At 54.5% G+C, this 20,382-nt stretch overlaps 2 protein-coding genes, 1 long non-coding RNA gene and 2 other non-coding genes across 5 annotated transcripts in view; 1 reads left to right on the top strand and 4 right to left on the bottom strand.

The window, feature by feature from the left end:
• Positions 1-1,551: 1,551 nt before the first annotated feature.
• On the bottom strand, positions 1,552-1,624 carry TRNAR-CCU (transfer RNA arginine (anticodon CCU)). Its single transcript has one exon. It is a non-coding gene; the product is annotated as a tRNA-Arg (tRNA).
• Positions 1,625-3,061: 1,437 nt separating this feature from the next.
• TRNAR-CCG (transfer RNA arginine (anticodon CCG)) lies at positions 3,062-3,134 on the bottom strand. Its single transcript has one exon. It is a non-coding gene; the product is annotated as a tRNA-Arg (tRNA).
• Positions 3,135-3,849: 715 nt separating this feature from the next.
• LOC105859632 (putative caspase-16) lies at positions 3,850-9,289 on the bottom strand. The gene is made up of 10 exons (XM_075994872.1): positions 8,910-9,289; positions 8,570-8,765; positions 8,377-8,465; positions 7,368-7,478; positions 7,064-7,231; positions 6,370-6,592; positions 5,845-5,961; positions 5,371-5,445; positions 4,736-4,839; positions 3,850-4,101 (listed from the first exon to the last, which is right to left on the bottom strand). The coding sequence occupies exons 4-10, from the start codon at positions 7,374-7,376 to the stop codon at positions 3,988-3,990; spliced, it is 810 nt and encodes a 269-aa protein (XP_075850987.1). The 5' UTR covers positions 7,377-7,478; positions 8,377-8,465; positions 8,570-8,765; positions 8,910-9,289; the 3' UTR covers positions 3,850-3,987.
• A 1,853-nt stretch (positions 9,290-11,142) lies between these two features.
• Positions 11,143-16,057, bottom strand: ZNF213 (zinc finger protein 213). Its single transcript, XM_012743773.3, has 6 exons — positions 15,751-16,057; positions 13,908-14,421; positions 13,129-13,231; positions 12,779-12,852; positions 12,515-12,638; positions 11,143-11,929 (listed from the first exon to the last, which is right to left on the bottom strand). The coding sequence occupies exons 2-6, from the start codon at positions 14,304-14,306 to the stop codon at positions 11,271-11,273; spliced, it is 1,359 nt and encodes a 452-aa protein (XP_012599227.2). The 5' UTR covers positions 14,307-14,421; positions 15,751-16,057; the 3' UTR covers positions 11,143-11,270.
• Positions 16,058-16,194: 137 nt separating this feature from the next.
• LOC109729579 (uncharacterized) overlaps positions 16,195-20,382 on the top strand; it is a 29,829-nt gene continuing 25,641 nt past the window's right edge. The window contains exon 1 of the long non-coding RNA XR_012913470.1: positions 16,195-16,773. This is a non-coding gene — a long non-coding RNA (uncharacterized LOC109729579). The remainder of the gene's footprint in view (positions 16,774-20,382) is intronic.

The following is a 20,382-nucleotide window of genomic DNA, read 5'->3' as shown; positions in this document are numbered from 1 at the left end:
AGGAAGGAAGGAAGGAAGGAAGGAAGGAAGGAAGGAAGGAAGGAAGGAAGGAAGGAAAAAAGAAGGAAAGAAAGAGAAAAAGAAGGAAAGAAAGAAAGCACATCCTGTGGTATCTGCAGAAATTAGCCCATAATCTCACCTGGAGCAGTTATCTTGCAAGAGGATGCTAGCTCTCCTCAAAACCTAAACCCACCACCCCTTGTTAGCACTTAACCTATAACTAGAGTCAGACCTCAGCATGCTGCAGGAAGCAGGTACAAAGGCAAAGGCTGACTTTGGAGGAAGCAGCTTATACTGAAATAATAATAATAATAAGTTTTGATACTTTATGCTGGGAGAAACCTGGGGGATACGTGTGGGAGTGGGGTTATGATGTTAGAGTAAGGAGAATGGGATATGATTTGTGTATCTGCTGAATTTATCAATCTGGGTGCACTTTCCAAAAAGCCTGTGTTTGATATGTTTTCTCGTGCAGGCGAACATGGCCCTACCATGTTTCTGGGTTGATTGGCTGAAAACTGAACTCATTGGTGGCCTAGTTTAATAAGAATGAGATACCAGAACGTCCCTCGCATCATGTAGAGAAAGGAACCCAAAGATTTTGAGCACTAGAAATGTCGGAGTGGGTCTATCATGTATGATGTGCAAACCCACCACCCCACTGAGAAGGCCCAGATGACATGCCCTTTACTAAGACATCCAGAAAAAATTGGCCAGGGCAGCGCCAGCATCCTTACATAGCTCTGCGGTGACCATGCTCTGCAGGGGCGTATGAACGTGGAATATAGATAATGCCATTGAGATGAGGGCCCTTACTGCAGTGGGGATGATGGAGTCCAGGATGTTTGGGGAAGTGGGAGAAGCCAGGCCACGGCTGGAAAAACAGGAGAGTCTCATTCATGGGTTTTAAAGGCAAAGGAAAACCATGTTTTTTTGTATAAATGACAAACTCCAGCGGTGGTCCCCTAGGGGGCATATGGAATGGGAAGCTTCTGGTTTTACTTTGTATCATGTCCTGTAGTTTGGGAAATTTTTTACCTCGAAGATGAAGTCATGTATTGCATGGATTTTTTAAAAAAGAATACCATGGACTATTTCAAAAGTGCATTAAACCAGAAAAAATAATATAATGTGCCCTCATGTCCCCCCGTTACACCACATCTACTCCTGAATGAGTTTGGACCTTTACATCCATGCAGCCCATTGATTTTAAAGCAACCAGTTGTCCTGTAATTTAATCTCTAAATAATTGTGTGTGCTTATAAAAAGTAAGAATTTTCTAAAAAATGTATATACCCACCAATACAATTAACACACATAGAAAGGTAAACAATTATTCCTTTATATGAAGTAGAATAGATGCTTCCTAAAATAGTGTGAAAAGTTCAAGCACTGTTTTTTGAAAGTTGAAAAGGTGCACGCCTCTTCTGAGGATAATCCTTGACTTCTAATCACAGTTGTGTTCAGAAACCCTCCTGGGTTCCTTAACTGGCTTGTTTCTAAATCTCCTCTGTAGGGTGGACTACTATGAGCCTAAAACACTACTCTTCTTACCCCGGGTGGGACTCGAACCCACAATCCCTGGCTTAGGAGGCCAATGCCTTATCCATTAGGCCACCGGGGCTGACAGGCGTTATTGCTTGCTGGACTTAGCTTAGTCTCTTAGTCACCTCCTCGATGTTCCTGCACACCCTACGGTCCCATCCTAGCCTGTATCTAGACACTGAGCTTCAGTTTTTGTCTGCGCTCCAGCTGGTACTTGGATCTCGCCCTCTGCTGAGCATCCTCTCGCCCGGAGAGACCGCGCACGTGCAGACGGTGCTGAAAGGCGTTGAAAGTCAGCTTTTAGCTCGGCTGGGTGGCCTAGGGGTACCAGCTTCGCTTAGGGCACGAGAGGTCCCCGGATCAAACCCCCGAGTAGCCCGGTACTGTAGCTCACCTCCAGGAGAGAACCCAGGTGCTGTAGGGATAGCTGGAAAGGGGCGCGGTGTGCGCTCTCTGTGATGGCCAGTTCCCCATCCGGAAAGCCACCTGCTTGGGCTAGTGGACTGTCAGCCCTCGTCCTCCTTCCCATTGTCCCCTGGAACAAGACACTGCCGGGTAGCCTGAGGTCTCTTACTTAATAATGGCCCTCCAGATCTGTTCTGTACATCCCAGGCTAGCTCACTGTTAGTCTCAAAAACGTTAAAGAACACTCCGCACGACCCCAGGTCACCAGCGCCCGCGGACTGGGATGCCCAGGTGCGACTTCCCGCAGCACTTACCCCACCTGCGCCTCACGCTCAGCGCGACGCTGCTCGGCCGCACCTGGATTTTGCCGCTTGACCGCATCTCCTTGGAGAGAACTCGGGTTCAGCAGATAGAGACATTTTTTCCGGGTGAAATGTTAACTAAATCCTGGACATAATCTTTCTATTTAAAATTTTAAATATGCATTTAACTACTCATTCAAAGGAACTCTCTCACTGCAAGAAATCTATTAGGTTTTGTTTTACATTTTAAACGATGGATATATATTTTGCATACATAACATATATGCAACGTTTGCCATTTTAACCATTTTCAAGCGTACAATTCAGTGGCATTAATTGCATTCACAATAGTGTGCAGTCATTACCACTATTTACAAAATTCTTCATCACAATAATCTAGTGGATTTTGAAATGCATATGTCCTTTGATACCCCCTTGGGGCAACTGCCCAGTGCAAGCAACCCCAACCCCGCGTCTGTCACAGTTTTCACCTTCTGAACCCTACTTCGCGTGGCCAATCCCCTATGGGTTCCCGGAACTGGTGGTCTCTGGCCTCGGGGTCCGCAGTCAGCCAGTGTGCGGCCAGCGTAGTGACCCTGCAGTGCCCTCGGGGTCGCCCCCGCTGCAAAACTGGCCCTGGGTCCCGATCTGTGCGATTGCAGGAGAGGGTAGGCATCGGCGGAGCCCCAGGGTGGTGCGGGGCTTGAGGCTGGAGCAGCCGAAGTGTCCTAGGTCTATACAGGGAGTCAGTGCTGATAGAAGAAAAATTTTAAATGGGGTTCAGGAAAAAAAAAAACCAAGCCCAGCAGCGACCACGAAGGGACTCGAACCCCCAATCTTCTGATCCGGAATCAGACGCCTTATCCATTAGGCCACGCGGCCCCGCGCGTGTAGGCTCTGCAGCTCTCCCTATAAAGCCTTTCAGGCGCCTGCGCAGTATGCCCTGGTATACACGTTTAGGACGAAGCGGAGCCCGGCCCCTCGGGAAGCCGTGAGGGCGGAGTTCCAAACTGGTCCTCCGCGCCCGGCAGTGCTGGGGCACCTCGCAGGAAACCGCCGCTGCGAGCCGGCGGCTGCGAGTTCGAGCCCTGGCGAGCCCGTCCGCAGCAGGCCCCTCTCGCGTCCTCTTCCTGCGCTTGCCGCCCGCGCGTCTCGGGCCTCGGGCTGCCCACGGCGCCCCCAGCCGCTGTGCTCGCCCCGTGCCTTCCCCGGTCTGCTGCAGAGGCGTTCGGCCCCACCCTGGCTCTTAGCTCCGCGCCTCCGCGTTTCCACGGCCCGTCGCGGGGTGGGGCGGCGCGGCCCGCGTGCACAGGGACACCGCTGGGAGGGGAGTGTGGCCTCTGGGCCGCCCCTTCCCGGAACCCCTTTCCCCCGGGGTCGCTCCCAGCAACTCCAACCTAGCCCAGCTCGTGATGGGTTCCGCAGTCCCGGGCGCTGGCCTCCGGACCCACCCTGGGCCGGGGCTCCCTGGCCGTCTGGCCTTGGTTCCCAGGGGCACAGGTGCGCCCTTAGGAAGTGCCAGGTACTTTGCATACACCATCTCCCCTTTTTCCCACGTCCCCGAGAGCAGGCCCTGTTCCCGAGCACAGCATCAACACATGTTTATTGCCTGCCAGCTAGCGCCGGCCCCGTGCTGCCAGCCCCCATTTACAGAAGAGCAGACAGAGTGGACCGGGTGGATGGCGGCGCTGGGGTTTGGCCGCCCTCTCAGCACGCTCCGGTGGCTGTGGAGCCCTCACGCCTGCAGGCAGAGCCGGCGCCTGAGGGAGCTGCGGATCTCCAGGCAGGCCTTGCGGAGCTCGTCGCAGTCAGGGCCCAGCACGTCCTGCTCACACACCCGCCTGTTGACCTGAGAGGACCACACCCAGCCTGTGCCCAGGGCTCCGGGCCCTGTGAGGCTCGGGCTCGCACCCAGGGGACAGCCCCTGGCCGGGTGCATCGTAAAGCCTAAAATTTCAAGGGCTGCCTTGACATCTTTGAGCCTCTCAGGGCACCAAAGGCCTAAGGCTGAGTCCCCCTCCCTCACCAGACCTGCCCCCACCCAGGGGGACAGGCGCCCACCCTAGAGTTCCCCTATCAGCCAAGCCAGCTGCTCCCCGCCTGCTCCTCAACCTAACCTGCTTCGGTTATTCGGTTATTCCCTGCCAGCCCTTCGGGAATATCCAAACAAACCCATTACATCCCCCTGCAGGAACAGGGGCATCCACGTGTTTCCCACCAGCCCTGCTAGTTGACTCGGCTGGCTCTGTGTACCCCCCACTATGTGGCCCGGCATAACCTGCGGTACCTTCCCCCACCCTGGACTTTAGAATATGTGACCAATAACTGCTGTGGATCGCATCTGTCCAGTGTCCTGTCTTTGGTCATCTCCCACTATTGAAGGCGGGGATCCCTCCTTCACTGGCAGAGCTAATGGGCACCAGGGCTGGGGAAAAGGACAACTCTTGCCCCTCTGCCCTGTCACCCTCCTTCCCCCAACACACCTCAGTCAGCAGCTCCAGGAGGTCTCCTCCAGGCTTGGCTCTGAGGACCTCCACCAGGGTCTGGATAAAGTCTGAGCCCTTGTCATCCCGATAGGCCACATAGCCTAAGTCAGGGGACCAGGGCCAGAGTGTCAGACTCAGGCCCTGACCCTCTGCCTCCCTATCCCCAGGGGCCTACTGTGCTGGACATGGGGGCAGCAAGCAGGCAGGACCTCAGGGAGCAGGCAAGAGAACAGGGCAGGGAGCAGCGACTTCTTGCATCTGAAACATGCTGTTGCTAGATATTTGCAGAGTGAATAGAAGGTTAGATTCACTACTGAACAATATTGACTGTGGACCTACTATGTGCCGGGCATGGAGCAGGGCCTTGGGGCAAATAGATCGGCCCTGCCCTTACGAAACTTACAGCCTGGGGGGAACAGCACACATGAAGCACTTGGCACAGCGGGCACTGAATGGTGCCTCGTTACTATTACACTAAACAAACCATGGAAGGAAGGTGGCTTAACTCCAGCTGGGCTGGTACCTCTGTACCCTGACACTAAGCCCTAGTCGCCCTGCATGCCACTCCAGATTTTAGGCCAGGAAGCTGGGCCCTGTGTAATCATGGGCTTCCTGATGACCCATCTTCTTACCCTCAGCGGCTGCATAGACCGTCAGGATGTCTGCTTGGTCAGAGCTGCCTGGCAGGGAGCCCTTGGAGGCGCTGCCTGTGAGAAGAACCATGTGCATTCACCAGCTTTCCGGGACTCCACCAGCCCCAGGGGCTCCACATCTCTGGCTTAAGGCACAGGGCAGTGGAAAGAGTGCAGGGCATGAAAGACAGATGCAAGTTCCAACCTCAGCCCCGCCACTTACCAGCCATGTGACCTCAGAAAAGCTATTGCACCTTGCTGACTCCAGGGTTGTCACAAGGCTCAAACAGGGGAAGAGGCTCCCACTTCTGAAAGGCCCTTGCAGTGTAGGAAGACTTTACTTCCCATTGTCTTTGCAAAGGGAGGACAGAGGTGGCAGCAGGGCCCCAGTTAAGAGCCCTAGAAATGCTCTTGGGATAGTTCCCATCACCAGCCCTGCCCACACCCAGGCTCTGGAAGGAAGGCAGAACCCACCCTGGGCGTCGGCGTAGATCTGGAGGACATCTGCGTGGGAAGGGATGGCGGGAGGTGCCCGCAGCCAGCGCCAGTACCAGGGGAGAGCAGTGGGACCCGCTCCAGCGTCCTTGTTCCCTGGGGAAGGAGAGAGGCAGACATCTTCGCTCGGGGATACCAAGGGATGCCTCCAAGTGTCCAGACCCTGTTTGAATGGTTGGGTCAGACAAGAGCCCAGGCCCCAGAGCTCCAGAGCAGGCCTGCCAGGCCAGGAACATTCAGAGCACTGAATGGCAAGTGCTGAGGGTTAAAGGCTCAAGTTCGTGGACTTGACCTCTAAGAAGAGGGGAGAAGGGATTCAGAGCACTGAATGACAAGTGCTGAGGGTTAAAGGCTCAAGTTCATGGACTTGACCTCTGAGAAGATGGGAGAAGTGATGGGGAAAGGTGAGCAACCAGGCTCCCTGCAGGAGGTAGACAGCAAGTCCTAGGAGGCTGCGGGCTGGCTGAGGCTTGGGCCGGAGGAGCAGGCTGGGGTGCCGCTCACCCCCACGGCAGGCCTGCAGCAGGAAGATCTTGGGGCAGCCCCGCAGCACCCGGCAGTGGCTCAGCTCCTGCTTCAGCACCTCTGGTTGCACCTCTTGCCCGTCAGCCCCTATCAGCTGTCCCCGCGGCCCCCCATGGGCCATCAGAGCCACAAGGGCACAGCTCACAGGGCCACTGCGGGTGTCCAGTCGCTCCCGAAACTGGGCCAGCTCCTCCTGGAAAGCCTGGGGTGGGGACGAGGTTGAGGCCTGGGCCAAGGCCACCGCCTTCCCAGCCCCTGGCTGTCCTCTGCAGGGCGATGAAGATTCCCCAGCCCCTGCCCTCCGACCTCCGACCTCCTCCCAGTGGCAGGCCCAGGGAGGAAGTTCTTTTCTAACCCCTGCCGCAAGGCCTGGCATGGCACCATTGGAGGTGACATGGTCCAGCTTCCTGGAGGGAAGGGGGGCTGGAGGGTGTCCAGGAAGGGAACCAAGGCCTCGGAGGCAAAGCTCTGAGCTGGGGACAGAGAAGCAGCCAGTGTGGGAGGCCGCACAGTGAGCTTCCAGAGCATGAAAGTGACTGCCCAATGCATGCAGCAGGGGGGATAGGGGCTAGACTTGCAGGTGCACTTCCTGCTGGTGATGGAGAGAGGCCCAGGAGAGTCCCCCGGAGCCCTTCCTTCAGGGCACCAGCAGAAATTCTGGGCTTCTCTTCACCTGGGCTGTAGGGTCTGTCCTCAGGGTGGTCTCGAAGCCCAGGGCCTGGCAAAGCCCCCTCAGTGCCTCCACGTCGTGCTGGGCCCCAGGCCGGCCCCGGATCACAGCCAGGAGGAGGGCGGCCCTGGCCCTGGACAGGTCATAGTGAGTGTTGGGGCCGGGAACTGGCTACAGAAAGGGTTAAGGCATATTCAAAGTGGTCTGAGGGGACTCCCGCCCCTCGCCTCCCTGCCTGAGTCTCCATTAGCCTCTGTCCCACTGGAAGCCAGTGGCCACATGTTTGGAACCCACCCCAGCCCCTCACCTCAGGCATCCAGGGCTCCACGCCTCCCAGGCACAGTGTCCCCCGCAAGGAGCTCCGGAGGATGGGGCAGTAGGTGCCCTCTGTGGACTCTACAGCCACCCTGCAGAAGAGCTGGGAGGGCGGGGCCCGCGGTCACCTTAGTGGGCTGCTCCCTGGAGGAGCAGAGAGGGGTGCAACCCAGGCCGTCTTTCCTGGCATCTGGTGAAAGACTCTGCAAGGCTCATGGCTACTAAGTGTCTTCAGGGTCACTGCCAGGACAGGGGGAGGAAGTGCAAAGGGGGCAGGGCAGCATGGCCCCAGGCAACATGTGGGTTCCAGTTAGGCTCAGGCTCATGGACTTCCCTGGGCATGGATGGCCGCAAGTGGACAGTGGCCATACCATTAACCCCCACCTGGGATCGGTGCACACAGAGGCGGGGACAATCCCCAGAGCAGGGCAGGGCCTGTCGGGGAAGGCTCATGGGATGGGCACTGCCTGCAGAGGCCACCAGGCCTAGGAGAGCGGTGGAGCCGAACTGGAATCCACAAGCCTCACCTCCAGGGCCACCCAAGGGCCGCCCAGCTGCCCAGTGAGACCTTCAGCCCTCGGTAGCAGACTTGAACCATTCCCAATCCCAGCTTCTAGTGTCCCGCAGTCTAACAGGGCAGATGGTCACTGCCTGCATGAGTGTGAAAAGGGGTGGCCTGAAGTACAAGTGCAAGGAAAGGCATTGCCGACAGCCCGGAAGGGACTGGGTAAGGCTGCCAGGACAACAGGGAGGGAACCGCCTGGGCAAAGGCATGGAGTTGGGAGGCAGTCTGGGGTGTCTGAGTGGGTTGACAGGGGGTTCTGAGGTGCGGCCAAGGCCCCAAGGCTGACACCATAGGTACAGACAATAAAGGTTTGTGGAAGGAATGGGCTGGGGTGTGAATGACTCTAACTGTTACTGGCTCGGGCAGGAGAGCATGACAGAGCCAGGGGACAACAGGGCCAGCTCCCTCCCTGGGACTCCCCCACTGGAGCCCCCACCTCCGTCAGCAGCTGCACCAGAGACCAGTGAGGAAAGCAGCCGCAGAGCTCTCTCAAGCCCGAGAGGAAGGCTTCAGGCTCCAGGGTGGCTGGGTGGAGAAGCAGCGTGTTGGCCTGAGGGAACCCCGCTCTCCTGCCCACCCTCACCATGCTCTGCTGTCCCAGAACTGGGGGCCCTGCCCTGCCCACTCACCCCCAGGGCCACTGGAAAGCAGCAGGAAGACTTTGGGGCAGCCCCGCAGGGCCTCACAGCAGCTCAGCTCCTGGACCAGCTGCTGTGGCTGCCTCAGCTGCCCGCTGGGGGCCACCAAGGCCACTAGGGCACAGCCCACAGGGCCCCCATGGGCATCCAGCCACTCCCGGAACCAAACCAGTTCCTCAAGGAAGCCCTAGGAGCAAGAACGAAGGCCTGGGCTGAGAGTCTGGGGAGGCTCCCCATGGGGCTGGGAGCTGGGCTTGGAGGGAGGGAAGGGGAGAGAGGGGAAGGGGAGGGGAGGGAAGGGGAGGAGGAAGAAGGGGAGGGGAGGGCTCACCTGGACTGAAGCCTCCCTCCTCTCGCAGGTGTCAAAGCCCAGGGCCTGGAACACGCCTTCCAGGGCAGCAACTGCAGCAGCAGACACCCCAGGGCTGCTGAGTGTCAGGGCCACCCTTGGACCCTGTACGCTGTACTTCCCCTGGGGAGGCAAGGCCAGGGCTGGGCTGGGCTGGGGCTCAGCTGGGTGTCGGGAGCAGGCTGGGCCAGGTGGGGCCTCCCACTACCTTTCTCCCCAGGCTGTCTTGAGCATCTGCTATCTGCGCAGCCACCTGCAGGGTCCCAGCCACCAGGAAGGCCATGGGGCCAGGTGGGCTTCCTCCAAGCTCCGAGCACCAAGCACTGAGCTCACCTCCTGGCCCCAGCTCCCAGCGCCCTGGATCCTAACCCTTGTCCTATCCCCACGCCCACTCTATCAGCTGTTTATGAACTGAGCTGGACTCTGCCCCTCTCCCCTGGAAGCCTGGGTCCTGGGCCCCACTCCCCAACCCCGTCTCCGTTCCCTGGCTCCACCGGTGACTTCCTGGCTGGCACTGACTAGCCCCCACCTGAGCCAGGAACCAGTGTCCAATCCTATTCTTAGCTCCTGGCCCACGCTCCTATCTGATCTTGTTACACCCCAGTGTCTCCCTTTAGAGCCAGCCACAGCACCAGAAAAGTCCCTGTACTGCTCCCACCTCCTCCTCACGTACCCATACAACAGCACCAAGCCCCCAGAGGTAAAAATCGCCAACTGGAAACAGCCCTGTCCATAGCAAGACCTTGGTGGGGACAGTCCCAGTGACCCCCACATGATGTGTTGAATGGTCGCTGGCTGAGGAAGGGCCTGGGGGTAGAGAGGCAGGCATACAAGGACCAGCTACCAAGGGACAGGAACATCTTGTCTTCACCTGTCCCACCTCCCCTCCAGGGGCCCTGCAGGAGGGATCCGCAAGGCTGGAAGGAGACTCAGACTTCAAGGACCGCTGCCCTGTGTTCTGTGCAGGCCCCAGCCTGTGGCCCAGGCAGAGAGTAAGGGCAAGCCTGTGGCTTGTCAGCCCACTCTCCCAAGGGACACAGTGCAAGGCAGCTCTGAGTTCTGGATCCCCAAAGAGCGAGAAGCGCACGCGTACCTGACAGCGCCTCCAAACCCCTTCCTCATCCTCATCGCACTGTGGGGGGAGAGGAGTGGCCTGGCAAAGACCCCAGTCCTGCTGGGCTCCCCATTCTCCTGCCATGGCAGGGAGGGTGTCCCCAGAGCAGGCAGGCATTGGGGACACAGGGCAACGAGAGTCCTGGGGCTCACAGCTGCCCCTTGGGGCCCAGCCAACCTGGAAGCCAGGGATGTGGCTCCACCTGGTGACTACACAGCACCACGTGCCACCAGGACTACCAGACCAAGGGGTACAAATTCCAGGAACCCTCCCCCACACACACACACACCATCAACCTAAAGAACAGAACACCCTGGAGGGAAGTTTCCACGTTTATTCAAACCCTTCCGCAGCCCTTTTGAGGCCCGCTGGGCTGAGCGCCTTTGAAAGGCCGGTGGTCTGTCCCTGTTAATACACATCTGCAAAAGCTGCAGACGGGAAACACAGAATGCAGTGCTAGGGCTCAGTGACAAAGTGCCGGTGGAGTGCCAGTGCTCAGCATGAGCAGGCTGTGCCACTGGAGGAGCAGGCGATGCCAGGCGCCCTGTCCTTGCTCTCCAGGGTTGGCCTCCTGTCACTGGAACCACCACCACCCTCACCAGAATGGCAGGGGTGTGGCTCCCAGGGGCTCACACTGGGGCAAGTCTGCTGGGGGCAAAGGCAGGCAGCTTCCGTGTGGCCAGGACAGGGCAGAGTGGTCGTGGCCTAGAAATGGGGGGTAGGGGGTCAGAAAGCCTCTGTGGCTGTGCCTGGACCCAGACTCTCACTCTTATGGTGTGGGCTGAATGTCCCTCTCAAAGCCCAGCAGCCCCCGGGGTGGGGGGGCGTGATCAAAGCCAATCCCCACCCCCACTGGAAGGCACAGGTTGGCAGGACAGAGGGCCTGGGCCACAGCCCCACCTAGGAGGCAGGAAACAAGGAGCCACACAGCAAACATGGCCAAGAGGGCTCCTGGGAAGGGACCCTAGGCCCTCCTGCGGCCTCAGGCTACCCTGCTGTCCCTGGAGGACTGTGCTGGGCTCGGGAAGCCAGGGGGAGACAGAGATTCAGAACAGGAAGGGGAATGACGGGGCGGGGAGGGACACCTCCATTCCCTTTGAGTGCTGGGCAAGCTCTGCGTCTGGGTGCCCTGGGGTCCCTCCCGGAAGTGCACAAAGGAGAATGTGCCGCTGCCAGACCGCACAGGGAACACCCGCCCTCCTGGGCGGCCTCAGGTGCCGCTTGGCCGCTCAGCCCACGGGCTGGGCCATCTTGGCGTGCAGGCTCTGGTGGGCGATGAGGTGGGCGCGCTGCTTGAAGCTCTTGTCGCACTCGCCGCAGCCGAAGGGCCGCTCGCCGGTGTGCACGCGCCGGTGGTCCAGCAGGTAGGAGCGCAGCGAGAAGCTCTTGCCGCAGTCGCTGCAGCCGAAGGGCTTCTCGCCCGTGTGGATGCGCTGGTGGTCGGCCAGGTAGGCGCTGCGGCTGAAGCTCTTGCCGCACTGGGAGCAGGAGAAGGGCTTCTCGCCCGTGTGCACGCCCTGGTGGCGCACCAGGTCCGAGGAGCTGCGGAAGCTCTTGTCGCACTCCGGACACTTGTGCGGCTTCTCGCCCGTGTGCGTGCGCTGGTGCCGCGCCAGGTCCGAGCCCCAGCGGAAGCGCTTCCCGCACTGCCCGCAGCTGTGCGGCTTCTCGGCCGCCAGGTCCCGGAACTGGCGCCGGCGCGTGGGCGGCCGCCCCCGGCGCGCGCCCACCGTTCGGCCCAGGGTCGCCCTGGGCCGGTTCTCGCTCTCCCAGGCCTCGGCCTCCTCGCGGCTCCAGGACACAGTCACGTCGCCACCCGCCTGGCCCGGCGGCGCGGTCACCACCTCCTCCAGCCGGGACCTCTCACTGTGGCTTTTGAGCCCCAAACCTGCCAGGGAGAGGAGACACCTCCTTCAATCCCGCTCGGTCCTGGGGCCAGAGCGGAGGGGGGCAAGAAACGCGGCCCAGGGAAAAACTTCCTGGCTTTCGGGTCCAGACAGCCATGCCTCAGTTTCCTCATCTACACAATGGGGATGATGGCTGACACTGCAGAGAAGCGGTTCTGAGAAAGCCTGGAGAACTCCCCCCGGGTCAAGGCGCCTGCTAATCACGAGCCCCACAAGCTGTCGCCTAACCCATTCCCCCCACTACTGCAGGCGGATGCAACTCCCCACAACGAACTCTGAGCCCTGGCTCTTCAAACTCCAACATGAAATAGATTCAGGTGATTTTGCAAATTGTCCCAACTCTCAGTGTGGGAAGCTGAGGAACCAGGTGGCTCCTGTGGTTCCCCTCACCACACAGGCTCTAGCTCTCCAAACTCCAGGGCACAAAACCCATTTGGATAGGGCGGCAAGGGGGGAGCCCCTCACAGACCAGTAAGGATGGGGTGGGAAGGAAGACTAGGATTCCAGCAAGATTTGGCGATTTGGAGGGGTGGCCTGTCTAGACCCCCAGGGCCCTGAGCGCTTACCCTGGGCAGTGTTCCGAGAGTTCTCCCGCTTTATGTCCCAGAAGAGATCCCTCTGAGCAGGATCTAGGGTGCCCCATTCTTCCCGGGAGAAATAGAATGGGATGTCTCCCAATGCCACAGGTCCCTAGAGGGGGCAAGAAAACCAGGCTCAGGGTTCCCTTGTTCAGGCCTCCCAGCAGCCGTGGGCAGGGACAGGATGGGTTGGATGCAAAGGCCTTGACAGGAAGGCCAGTCTCAAAAAGGACAAAGGGACTGGCAACTCACGTGGACCCCAGAGGCAAAGCAGGTATCCGTTGTCTCTCTGGCGTGACCCTCTTTATGAAGAGTAGGCAGCTGGGCTGAAGGAAAACAAAGGAGCCTCAAAAAGGCCAGCCCAGCACTCTAGCCCAGGCAACAGAGTGAGACTCTGTCTCAAAAAAAAAAAAAAAAAAAAAAAAGGCCAACCCAGGCCTGAGACTCAGACCATGCGGTATCCCGGCACAAGCACATGGGCACACATTCTTGGGCTTCACGGGCTGGAAAGACCCCACCTGCTACCCTTAGGGCAACGCCAGTAAAGGTGCCAGGCCCCTGCCCAGCCACTCTACTGCCTACAGGGACAGAGGCTTACTCACCACCAAGGCTGTGCTGCTCCTGGGGTACAGGTGGCCGGCTCCGTGTCCCCGAAACAGATTGCTGAACTGCAGCCTCAGGTTCCACCTTCTCTGAGGGCACATCCTGTGCAGGAACCACAACATGCTCATCAGCACCGAGACCAGACCCGGGGAGACAGAGTTTAATCCCTGGGAAGGAGACATAGGACACGACCCTCAGGATGTTGGGGTGTGGGGAAGGAGATCAGCATGGAGCCCAGGAAAGCCCAGAGAATGTGACACCAGGTGGTGCTGTGTGCTCAAGGACACTCACTGATCAATCACGATGCAAAAACCAGCTGCCAAAGACCAAAGTCATGGCCACTCAGCAAGGGCAGAACCCCACACCCTGGACACTCATTAGCACCACCCCAGATGCTTCCAGTGTCAAGGACCCAACACCCCACAAGACAGTAGGTGCCCATGGACAGCTCCACCTTCTTACCCCCCTATGGTGCTCTACCTGTCCATATCGCTGTGTCCCCAGGGCCTGGCCTAGAGCAGAACATGAATAAACATCTGTAGAACCCAGATGAATTAAAACCTCCTTTCTGGACCATTCCCACTTTGGTCCTACTGCTGCCCTCCAAAACCACCAAAAAGAAACACTTTGCTCAGCGTCTTTCCAAAGGTAACCTATATACACACTCCCTCAGGCTTTGTCTTCCCGTGAGCCCCTGGAAACCCATCTCTAAGGAGATGGCCACCTCTCCTCAGCCCAGGGACCATCCAGGTGCCCCTCGGTGCAGGGGGCCTCTCACCTGCGGCCAGGATTTCGCTGGCTGCTTCTGTAGGTCCTCCACCAAGGCTACAGCTTCCTCGCCACTCCTTGGGTGCTGCTCTCGCACCCAGCCCTGTATATCCCCGGGCAGCACCGTCAGGAACTGCTCCAGCACCAGCAGCTCTAGGATCTGCTCCTTGGTGTGCAGCTCCGGCCGCAGCCAGCGCCAGCAGAGCTCCCAGAGCTGGCTGAAAGCCTCATGAGGCCCATGCACATCCCCGTAGCAGAACTGCCGAAAGCGCTGGCGGCAGGCCTCGGAATCCCTGCTGTCATCTTGCTGGGCAGATTCCTGCTCCCAGGAGGAATCCTCCACCTTCACGATCAGAAGCCCTTCTCCCTCCCCAGGGGTCTGGTCCTGGGGCTCCAGGGGGGCTGCCATTCCCCTGGCCCAAGGCTCAGGGTTGGTGGGCCTCAACCTGGGCCCCAGAGCTTGTCCTTTCAGTCTCCCAGAGGGATCCCCTCTGGCGGCTGGGCTGGCATTTGGATGTGCACTCCTGGAGAAAGAACAAAATTGTAGGATTGGGGGGTGGGGTGGAATACATGACCAAACACCAGCCTGAAGTGCCACCTGCGGACTGCAATACTCATCCTTTTGTAGCCCTCAAACCTTTCTTTTTTTTGAGACAGAGTCTCACTCTGTTGCCCAGGCTAAAGTGAGTGCCGTGGCGTCAGCCTAGCTCACAGAAACCTCAAACTCCTGGGCTCAAGCGATCCTTCTGCCTCAGTCTCCCGAGTAGCTGGGACTACAGGCATGTGCCACCATGCCCAGCTAACTTTTTTCTATATATTTTTAGTTGTCCAGCTAATTTCCTTCTACTTTTTTTTTAGTAGAGACGGGGTCTCTCTCTTGTTCAGGCTGGTATCGAACTCCTGAGCTCAAATGATCCGCCCGCCTAGGCCTCCCAGAGTGCGAGGATTACAGGCATGAGCCACCGTGCCTGGCCCTTTTTTAGGCTTTTATGTGCACTGTAGTCTCTTTCTCAAATGTGAAAACTTCTGAATTCCAAAACACATCTGGTCTTGGTGTGGGGGAGGTAGGATGTCAGAGAAGGGCTCACAGACATCATCCAAAGCCATTTATGCACAGATATATGTGAATGTATGACACACATTTATAATTTACAATGTTACTCTTCCAGTGGTTCTGAAAAGTGTACTTTGGAATTTGGGGTTTTGTTTGTTTGTTTCAATAATAAAAGTAATACAAACCATTATAACAAAAAAGAGAGGGGACATTTAAACAATAGAAATGTATAAAAGAGAAACTCCCTTCCTCAACGCAGTTACACCCCCTCAATTAACATTCTGACATATGAAGTCCCAGACATGGGGGGAGACCCTGCCAAGGCCACATGTGGCCCTCCAAATCCCCAAATGCAGCCCCTCTACCAAATCCAAACTTCACAGATCAAATCCCTTAAAAAGATTTATTCAGTAAAATTTGGATTCAGTCAAAAGGCCGCATTCAAGGATCCAGAAGACCACAAGTGGCCCCAAAGGCCATGCTTTTACTTACAATGTTATTCATAGAAACAAAGAAAAAAATGTGCTTGATATGTTTTTACATAAATGAGATCTTACTATTGTGTCATTTGCTTTTGCCACCTAGCAGTGGTTCATTAGAGGCACCATGAGCTTCCCGGTACCTATGCGCTGCAGTTTCCGAACGAACGAATACCCGAGTGATGCATGCAAGTTTCCAGTTCTCTATTACACACTAAGCACTTTATTTATTCTGCTGCTCAGACCCCTGGAAGATAGGCACGCCATTCTCATCCTCCAGTGACCGAGAAAGAGTTTCCTTGGAGAGGACCAGGACTCACCAGGGTCGCTCGGCAGGACGCGGCAGGCGGGAACGCTGACCCGGCCGGAGCCCCGCGCTGTCCCCAGCAGCCTCGCCTGCGCGGGGCTGAGGGAGCGGCGTCACGCAGAGGTGTCTGCCCAGGGATCTAGCCGGCAAAGGGGTGCTGGGGGGACCCGGCACTACCAAGAGGTGCGCGCCCCCTCCGGCCTCCACCTCAGGGCGCCGGCCCCCGCCACCTGAGCCCGGCACTAAACTGCTTAGCCGGTCCCCGCCCCCTCCCACGGCTGCCCAGGCGTTCCCAGTTCCGCCGCCAGGTTCTGGTGCCGGAAGTCCGCGCGCAGCTCGCCGGGGAACTACGCCGCGCATGCGTCCCGGCAAGTATTTGGAACTACACTCCCCACAAAGCCATTCGTCAATTGAGGCTGGCCAATGAACGTGAAGACTTCTCAGGCTGCCCAATCAGACGGCAGCTACGCCAAATGCTCCGTGCTCAAACTCCCAGGTGAAGCTCGGGGCTCTGAGATTTGATTCTCTGTGCATTTCTCCGTCTCTGCTTTTTTTTCACTTTTTTCTGTGCCTCTGGCTCCTAAGCGGCAAGATGGGGAAGCCAAGGCTAGCCTGACGAGCGGAGACGGCGCCTGGCCCCGTCACGAGTGGGACGCTCGCTCCGCCGGAAGGGATGTGTCGCGTGGACCGTTGCTTCCGCCCCATTCTCTTTCCGCTCCAGCCAGTGGGTCAAGGGCCAGGAGGCCACCGGGCGGGAGCTGGAGCTCGGGCCGGGGAGACTAGTTTCCAGCCTCATGGGCCCGCTTCTCCATAGAGCTTCTTGCGAAATGCAGTGCAGTGAGGGCGCGGAGCCAGCCGCGGCGACACTCCCTCCCTGTGTCGCTCAGCAGGTCGCGGCTGTTGGGACGCTGAACTAGGTGGAGTCCCGCGGTCTTCTCTCTGCAGCTTCGTCTGCGCGGTGCTGAGGAGCGACGGGGTCTTGGGGCCCGGAGGGATCCAGAGCAAGCCATGTCCAGGAATCTCCCTTCTATACACAGTAAGACCCACTCCCACCTTCTCCACGCCTTGACCTGAACAAGGTCTCAGGCTCCAGGTCCTTTTCCGAAAGGGAAAGAGCTAGCTTGTTTTGCTTTGATTATGCACGTCTTAAATGCTTGGAAGAGAAAATTAAGAGATTGACAAATTATGAAGGTATCTCTTTTTCCTGCTATCCACAAGGCTAGCGCCTTTACTCTCTGCTCAAATGCCACCCCCTCAAAGAGGCCTTCCCTAACCCTCTTCCTTATTTTTCTTCCTAACATTTATCACTATCTGGTATTCAATATTTGTGTAATATTAATATTTGTCTCCCATTACTCGATGATAATTAGTTCCCTGAGGGAAGACACCTTTTACTGCCCTACCCCCAGCACCTAGAATTGTGTCTGGCACATGGTAGGTGCTCAGTAAATATTTGAATGAATGAAGGTGAAACACATTCTTTTAGCCCAGCGTGGTGGCGCCAGCCTGTAGTCCCAGCTACTCCGAAGGCTGAAGCAGGAGGATCACTTGAGCCCAGGAGTTTGAGCTTGCAGTGAGCTATGGTAACACCACTGCATTCTACCCTGGCAACAGAGTGAGACTCTGTCTTAAAAACAAAAAAAAATTTCTCATACAACCATCTAGAAATAAGCACAATAGTCTGTTTTTGTTTTGTTTTGTTTTGTTTTTTGTTTGAGACAGAGTCTTGCTTTGTTGCCCTGGCTAAAGTGAGTGCCGTGGCATCAGCCTAGCTCACAGCAACCTCAAACTCCTGGGCTCAAGCAATGCTGCTGCCTCAGCCTCCCGAGTAGCTGGGACTACAGGCATGTGCCACCATGCCTGGCTAATTTTTTCTATATATATTAGTTGGCCAATTAATTTTTTTCTATTTATAGTAGAGACAGGGTCTTGCTCTTGCTCAAGCTGGTTTCAAACTCCTGACCTCAAGCAATCCTCCTGCCTCGGCCTCCCAGAGTGCTAGGATTACAGGCGTGAGCCACCGTGCCCGGCCACAATAGTCTGTTTTTACAGTTCTATGTCTATGAATATATTTAGAATATGAATCAATAATCACTCTATAATTAATGTTCTGTTGACTCAGTAGTAAATCAGGGCTGTCTTTCCATCTGTGTATAAATAAAATTCATCAGTTTTGTAAGTTGCATATTATTTCATAGAATGAAAGTTCCCTTTTTTTTTTTTTTTTTTTTTGAGACAGAGTCTTGCTTTGTTGCCCAGGTTAGATAGAGTGAGTGTCGTGGTGTCAGCCTAGCTCACAGCAGCCTCAAACTCCTGGGCTCAAGCAATCCTCCTGCCTCAGCCTCCCGAGTTGCTGGGACTATAGGCATGCGCCATGCCTGGCTAAGTTTTTCTATATATATTAGTTGGCCAATTAATTTCTTTCTATTTATAGTAGAGACAGGGTCTTGCTCTTGCTCAGGCTGGTTTCGAACTCCTGACCTCGAGCAGTCCGCCTGCCTCGGCCTCCCAGAGTGCTAGGATTACAGGCGTGAGCTACTGCGCCCGGCCAAAGTTTCCATATTTTATTTAAAGTCCCCTACCCTTGGACATTTAGATTGTTTCTATTTTTCTGTACTTGTAGATAGGCTTCTACATACACTTTTGTGCATTTGCTTGAACATTTCCTTGAGAAAAACTAGAAATGGAATTGCCATATGTACTTTGTGTATATATTTCCAAACTATCCTCCAGAAAAAATGTAACACTTTGCACTTCCATTTGAGAATCAAATGTTTGCCTTCCTCTATTCCCCAAATTTTCCACATTTACAGCATCCAGTGGTTGTTGAAGTCAGCCCAGTTTTGTTGGGAAACAGCTTGATGTACCTTCCCCATATGTTTCACAGTAATGGATATTAAACGTCAAAATCATAATGGTACCATTTGTAGAGTGTTTACATGTCAGGCACTGAGCTAAGTGCATTTCTCATTCTACGATTTCTAGGGAAGCTTAATGTGCTTTCTATTTTTCAGTTATTATTGGCTATTTCTATTTGTCCTTTTGTGAATTACCTATTGTTATTTCCTGGTTTTTCTATTGGTATATTCTTAAGGTATTAGATTTTATATATCAAGGATATATGTGCATAGCCTGATATTCAGTAAGTACTGTATTTGGTTTTTTCCCTCTCTTCTATTTCTCTTTTCAAGAATAAGTCAATAAGTTTGTTGAATAACTTGATTTACCCTTTAAAATATGGTACAAATATTTTCTCATGTTTAATTTGTCTTTTGATACCAATCATGTGTTTGGATATTGGTTTTTATTCCAATACAGAAATGTTTTTTGTTTGTTTGTTGTTGAGACAGGAGCTCACTCTGTTTCCTGGGCTAAAAGTGCAGTGGTGTCATCATAGCTCGCTGCATCTTCAAACTCCCGGGCTTAAGGGATCCTCCTGCTTCAGCCTTTTGAGTAGCTGGGACTCCAAGTGCATACCACTGTACCTGGCTGATTTTTTTTTTATTTTTGTAGAAATGGGTGTGTCTCTCTATGTTGCCCAGGCTAATCTCAAACTCCTGGCTTCAAGCAGTCCTCCTGCTTGGGCCTCTGAAAGTCTAGGATTACAGGCATGAGCCACCAAGCCAGGATCCAATACAGAAGTTTTAAATATTAAGTAAAGCTCTCCTTCTTATATGGTTTCTTCCATTGAAGTCAGGCTAAGAATGGCTTTGAGAGCTACCTGGCTTTCAACTTTTTTAATTTAAATATTACCCCATCTGGAATTTATTTTGATGAAATGAAAGAAGTATAAAATGAATTTGTCCCCCAGTTGGAGCCAGATTAAGCAGTTTCACAACTGTCATTCCATCCTTTCTTGGCTGCTCTTTCATATTTCATATCTAAATTCTATTATACAGTAGGGTGACTATAGTTAACAATAATGTATATTTCAAAATAGCTGGAAGAGAGAATTTTTTGAGTGTTCACAACACAAATGATAAATGTTCAAGGTGATGGATATGCTAGTTACCCTGATTTAATCATTACACAATTTATGCATCTATTACACATCACATTGTACCTTATACTATGTACAAATACTATGTGAATCAAGAATAAAACTTAAAAAATGAATTCTAAATAAATAAATACTATCATAGATGAGTTTTTCTCAATTTCCAGGTATATTTCATTGGTTTCTGTGTTCCATTAGTTTTATAATATGTTTTGATATTCTCGACTAGCATATTTTTCCTCATTAATTGCAAAATAATTTTATCAAATTCCAAAACATATGCCATTGACATTTTTATTGAAATTTTTGTTAATATATAGGTTAATATTGGAAAGAATTGACATTTTTACAATACGTTTTGCAAAAATATGTAATTTAACTCCTGTATACCTCAGTAAAATTCTGTAGTTTTTTCTTTTCTTTTAATGTAGGTTCTGCATCTTTCCAGTTTGTTCCAAGGCAGTTGTAATTTGTGGTTGCGAATATTTCCCTGTAGTATCATTCGCTCTGATCAGGAGATAAAAATCATAGCAATAATTTGAACAGAAAATTTGATATAAAGAATTGTTAAGTTGTCCAAGATGGTTAACTACTAACTCGAGTAAAAAAGGTCTTTCAAAGTTACAGAAATAGCAACCACAGAAAGCA

This window comes from Microcebus murinus, chromosome 19 (assembly GCF_040939455.1).
Source record: "Microcebus murinus isolate Inina chromosome 19, M.murinus_Inina_mat1.0, whole genome shotgun sequence".
Lineage (NCBI taxonomy): Eukaryota > Metazoa > Chordata > Mammalia > Primates > Cheirogaleidae > Microcebus > Microcebus murinus.
The sequence above is the reverse complement of the archived record's forward strand: the minus strand, read 5'-3'. Positions and strand labels throughout refer to the sequence as shown.

Excerpts from the sequence above, each read along its gene's own strand:
- LOC105859632 (XM_075994872.1), bottom strand. Across the intron at positions 6,593-7,063 it reads GGACAGACCCTACAGCCCAG|GCTTTCCAGGAGGAGCTGGC; the intron begins GTGAAGAGAAGC and ends TCCCCACCCCAG. Across the intron at positions 4,102-4,735 it reads TCCTGGAGCTGCTGACTGAG|GTCAACAGGCGGGTGTGTGA; the intron begins GTGTGTTGGGGG and ends TGGTCCTCTCAG.
- ZNF213 (XM_012743773.3), bottom strand. The coding sequence starts at position 14,306 with ATGGCAGCCCCCCTGGAGCCCCAGGACCAGACCCCTGGGGAGGGAGAA. Across the intron at positions 13,232-13,907 it reads CAGCGAAATCCTGGCCGCAG|GATGTGCCCTCAGAGAAGGT; the intron begins GTGAGAGGCCCC and ends GTTCCTGCACAG. Across the intron at positions 12,853-13,128 it reads GGAGCAGCACAGCCTTGGTG|CCCAGCTGCCTACTCTTCAT; the intron begins GTGAGTAAGCCT and ends GTTTTCCTTCAG.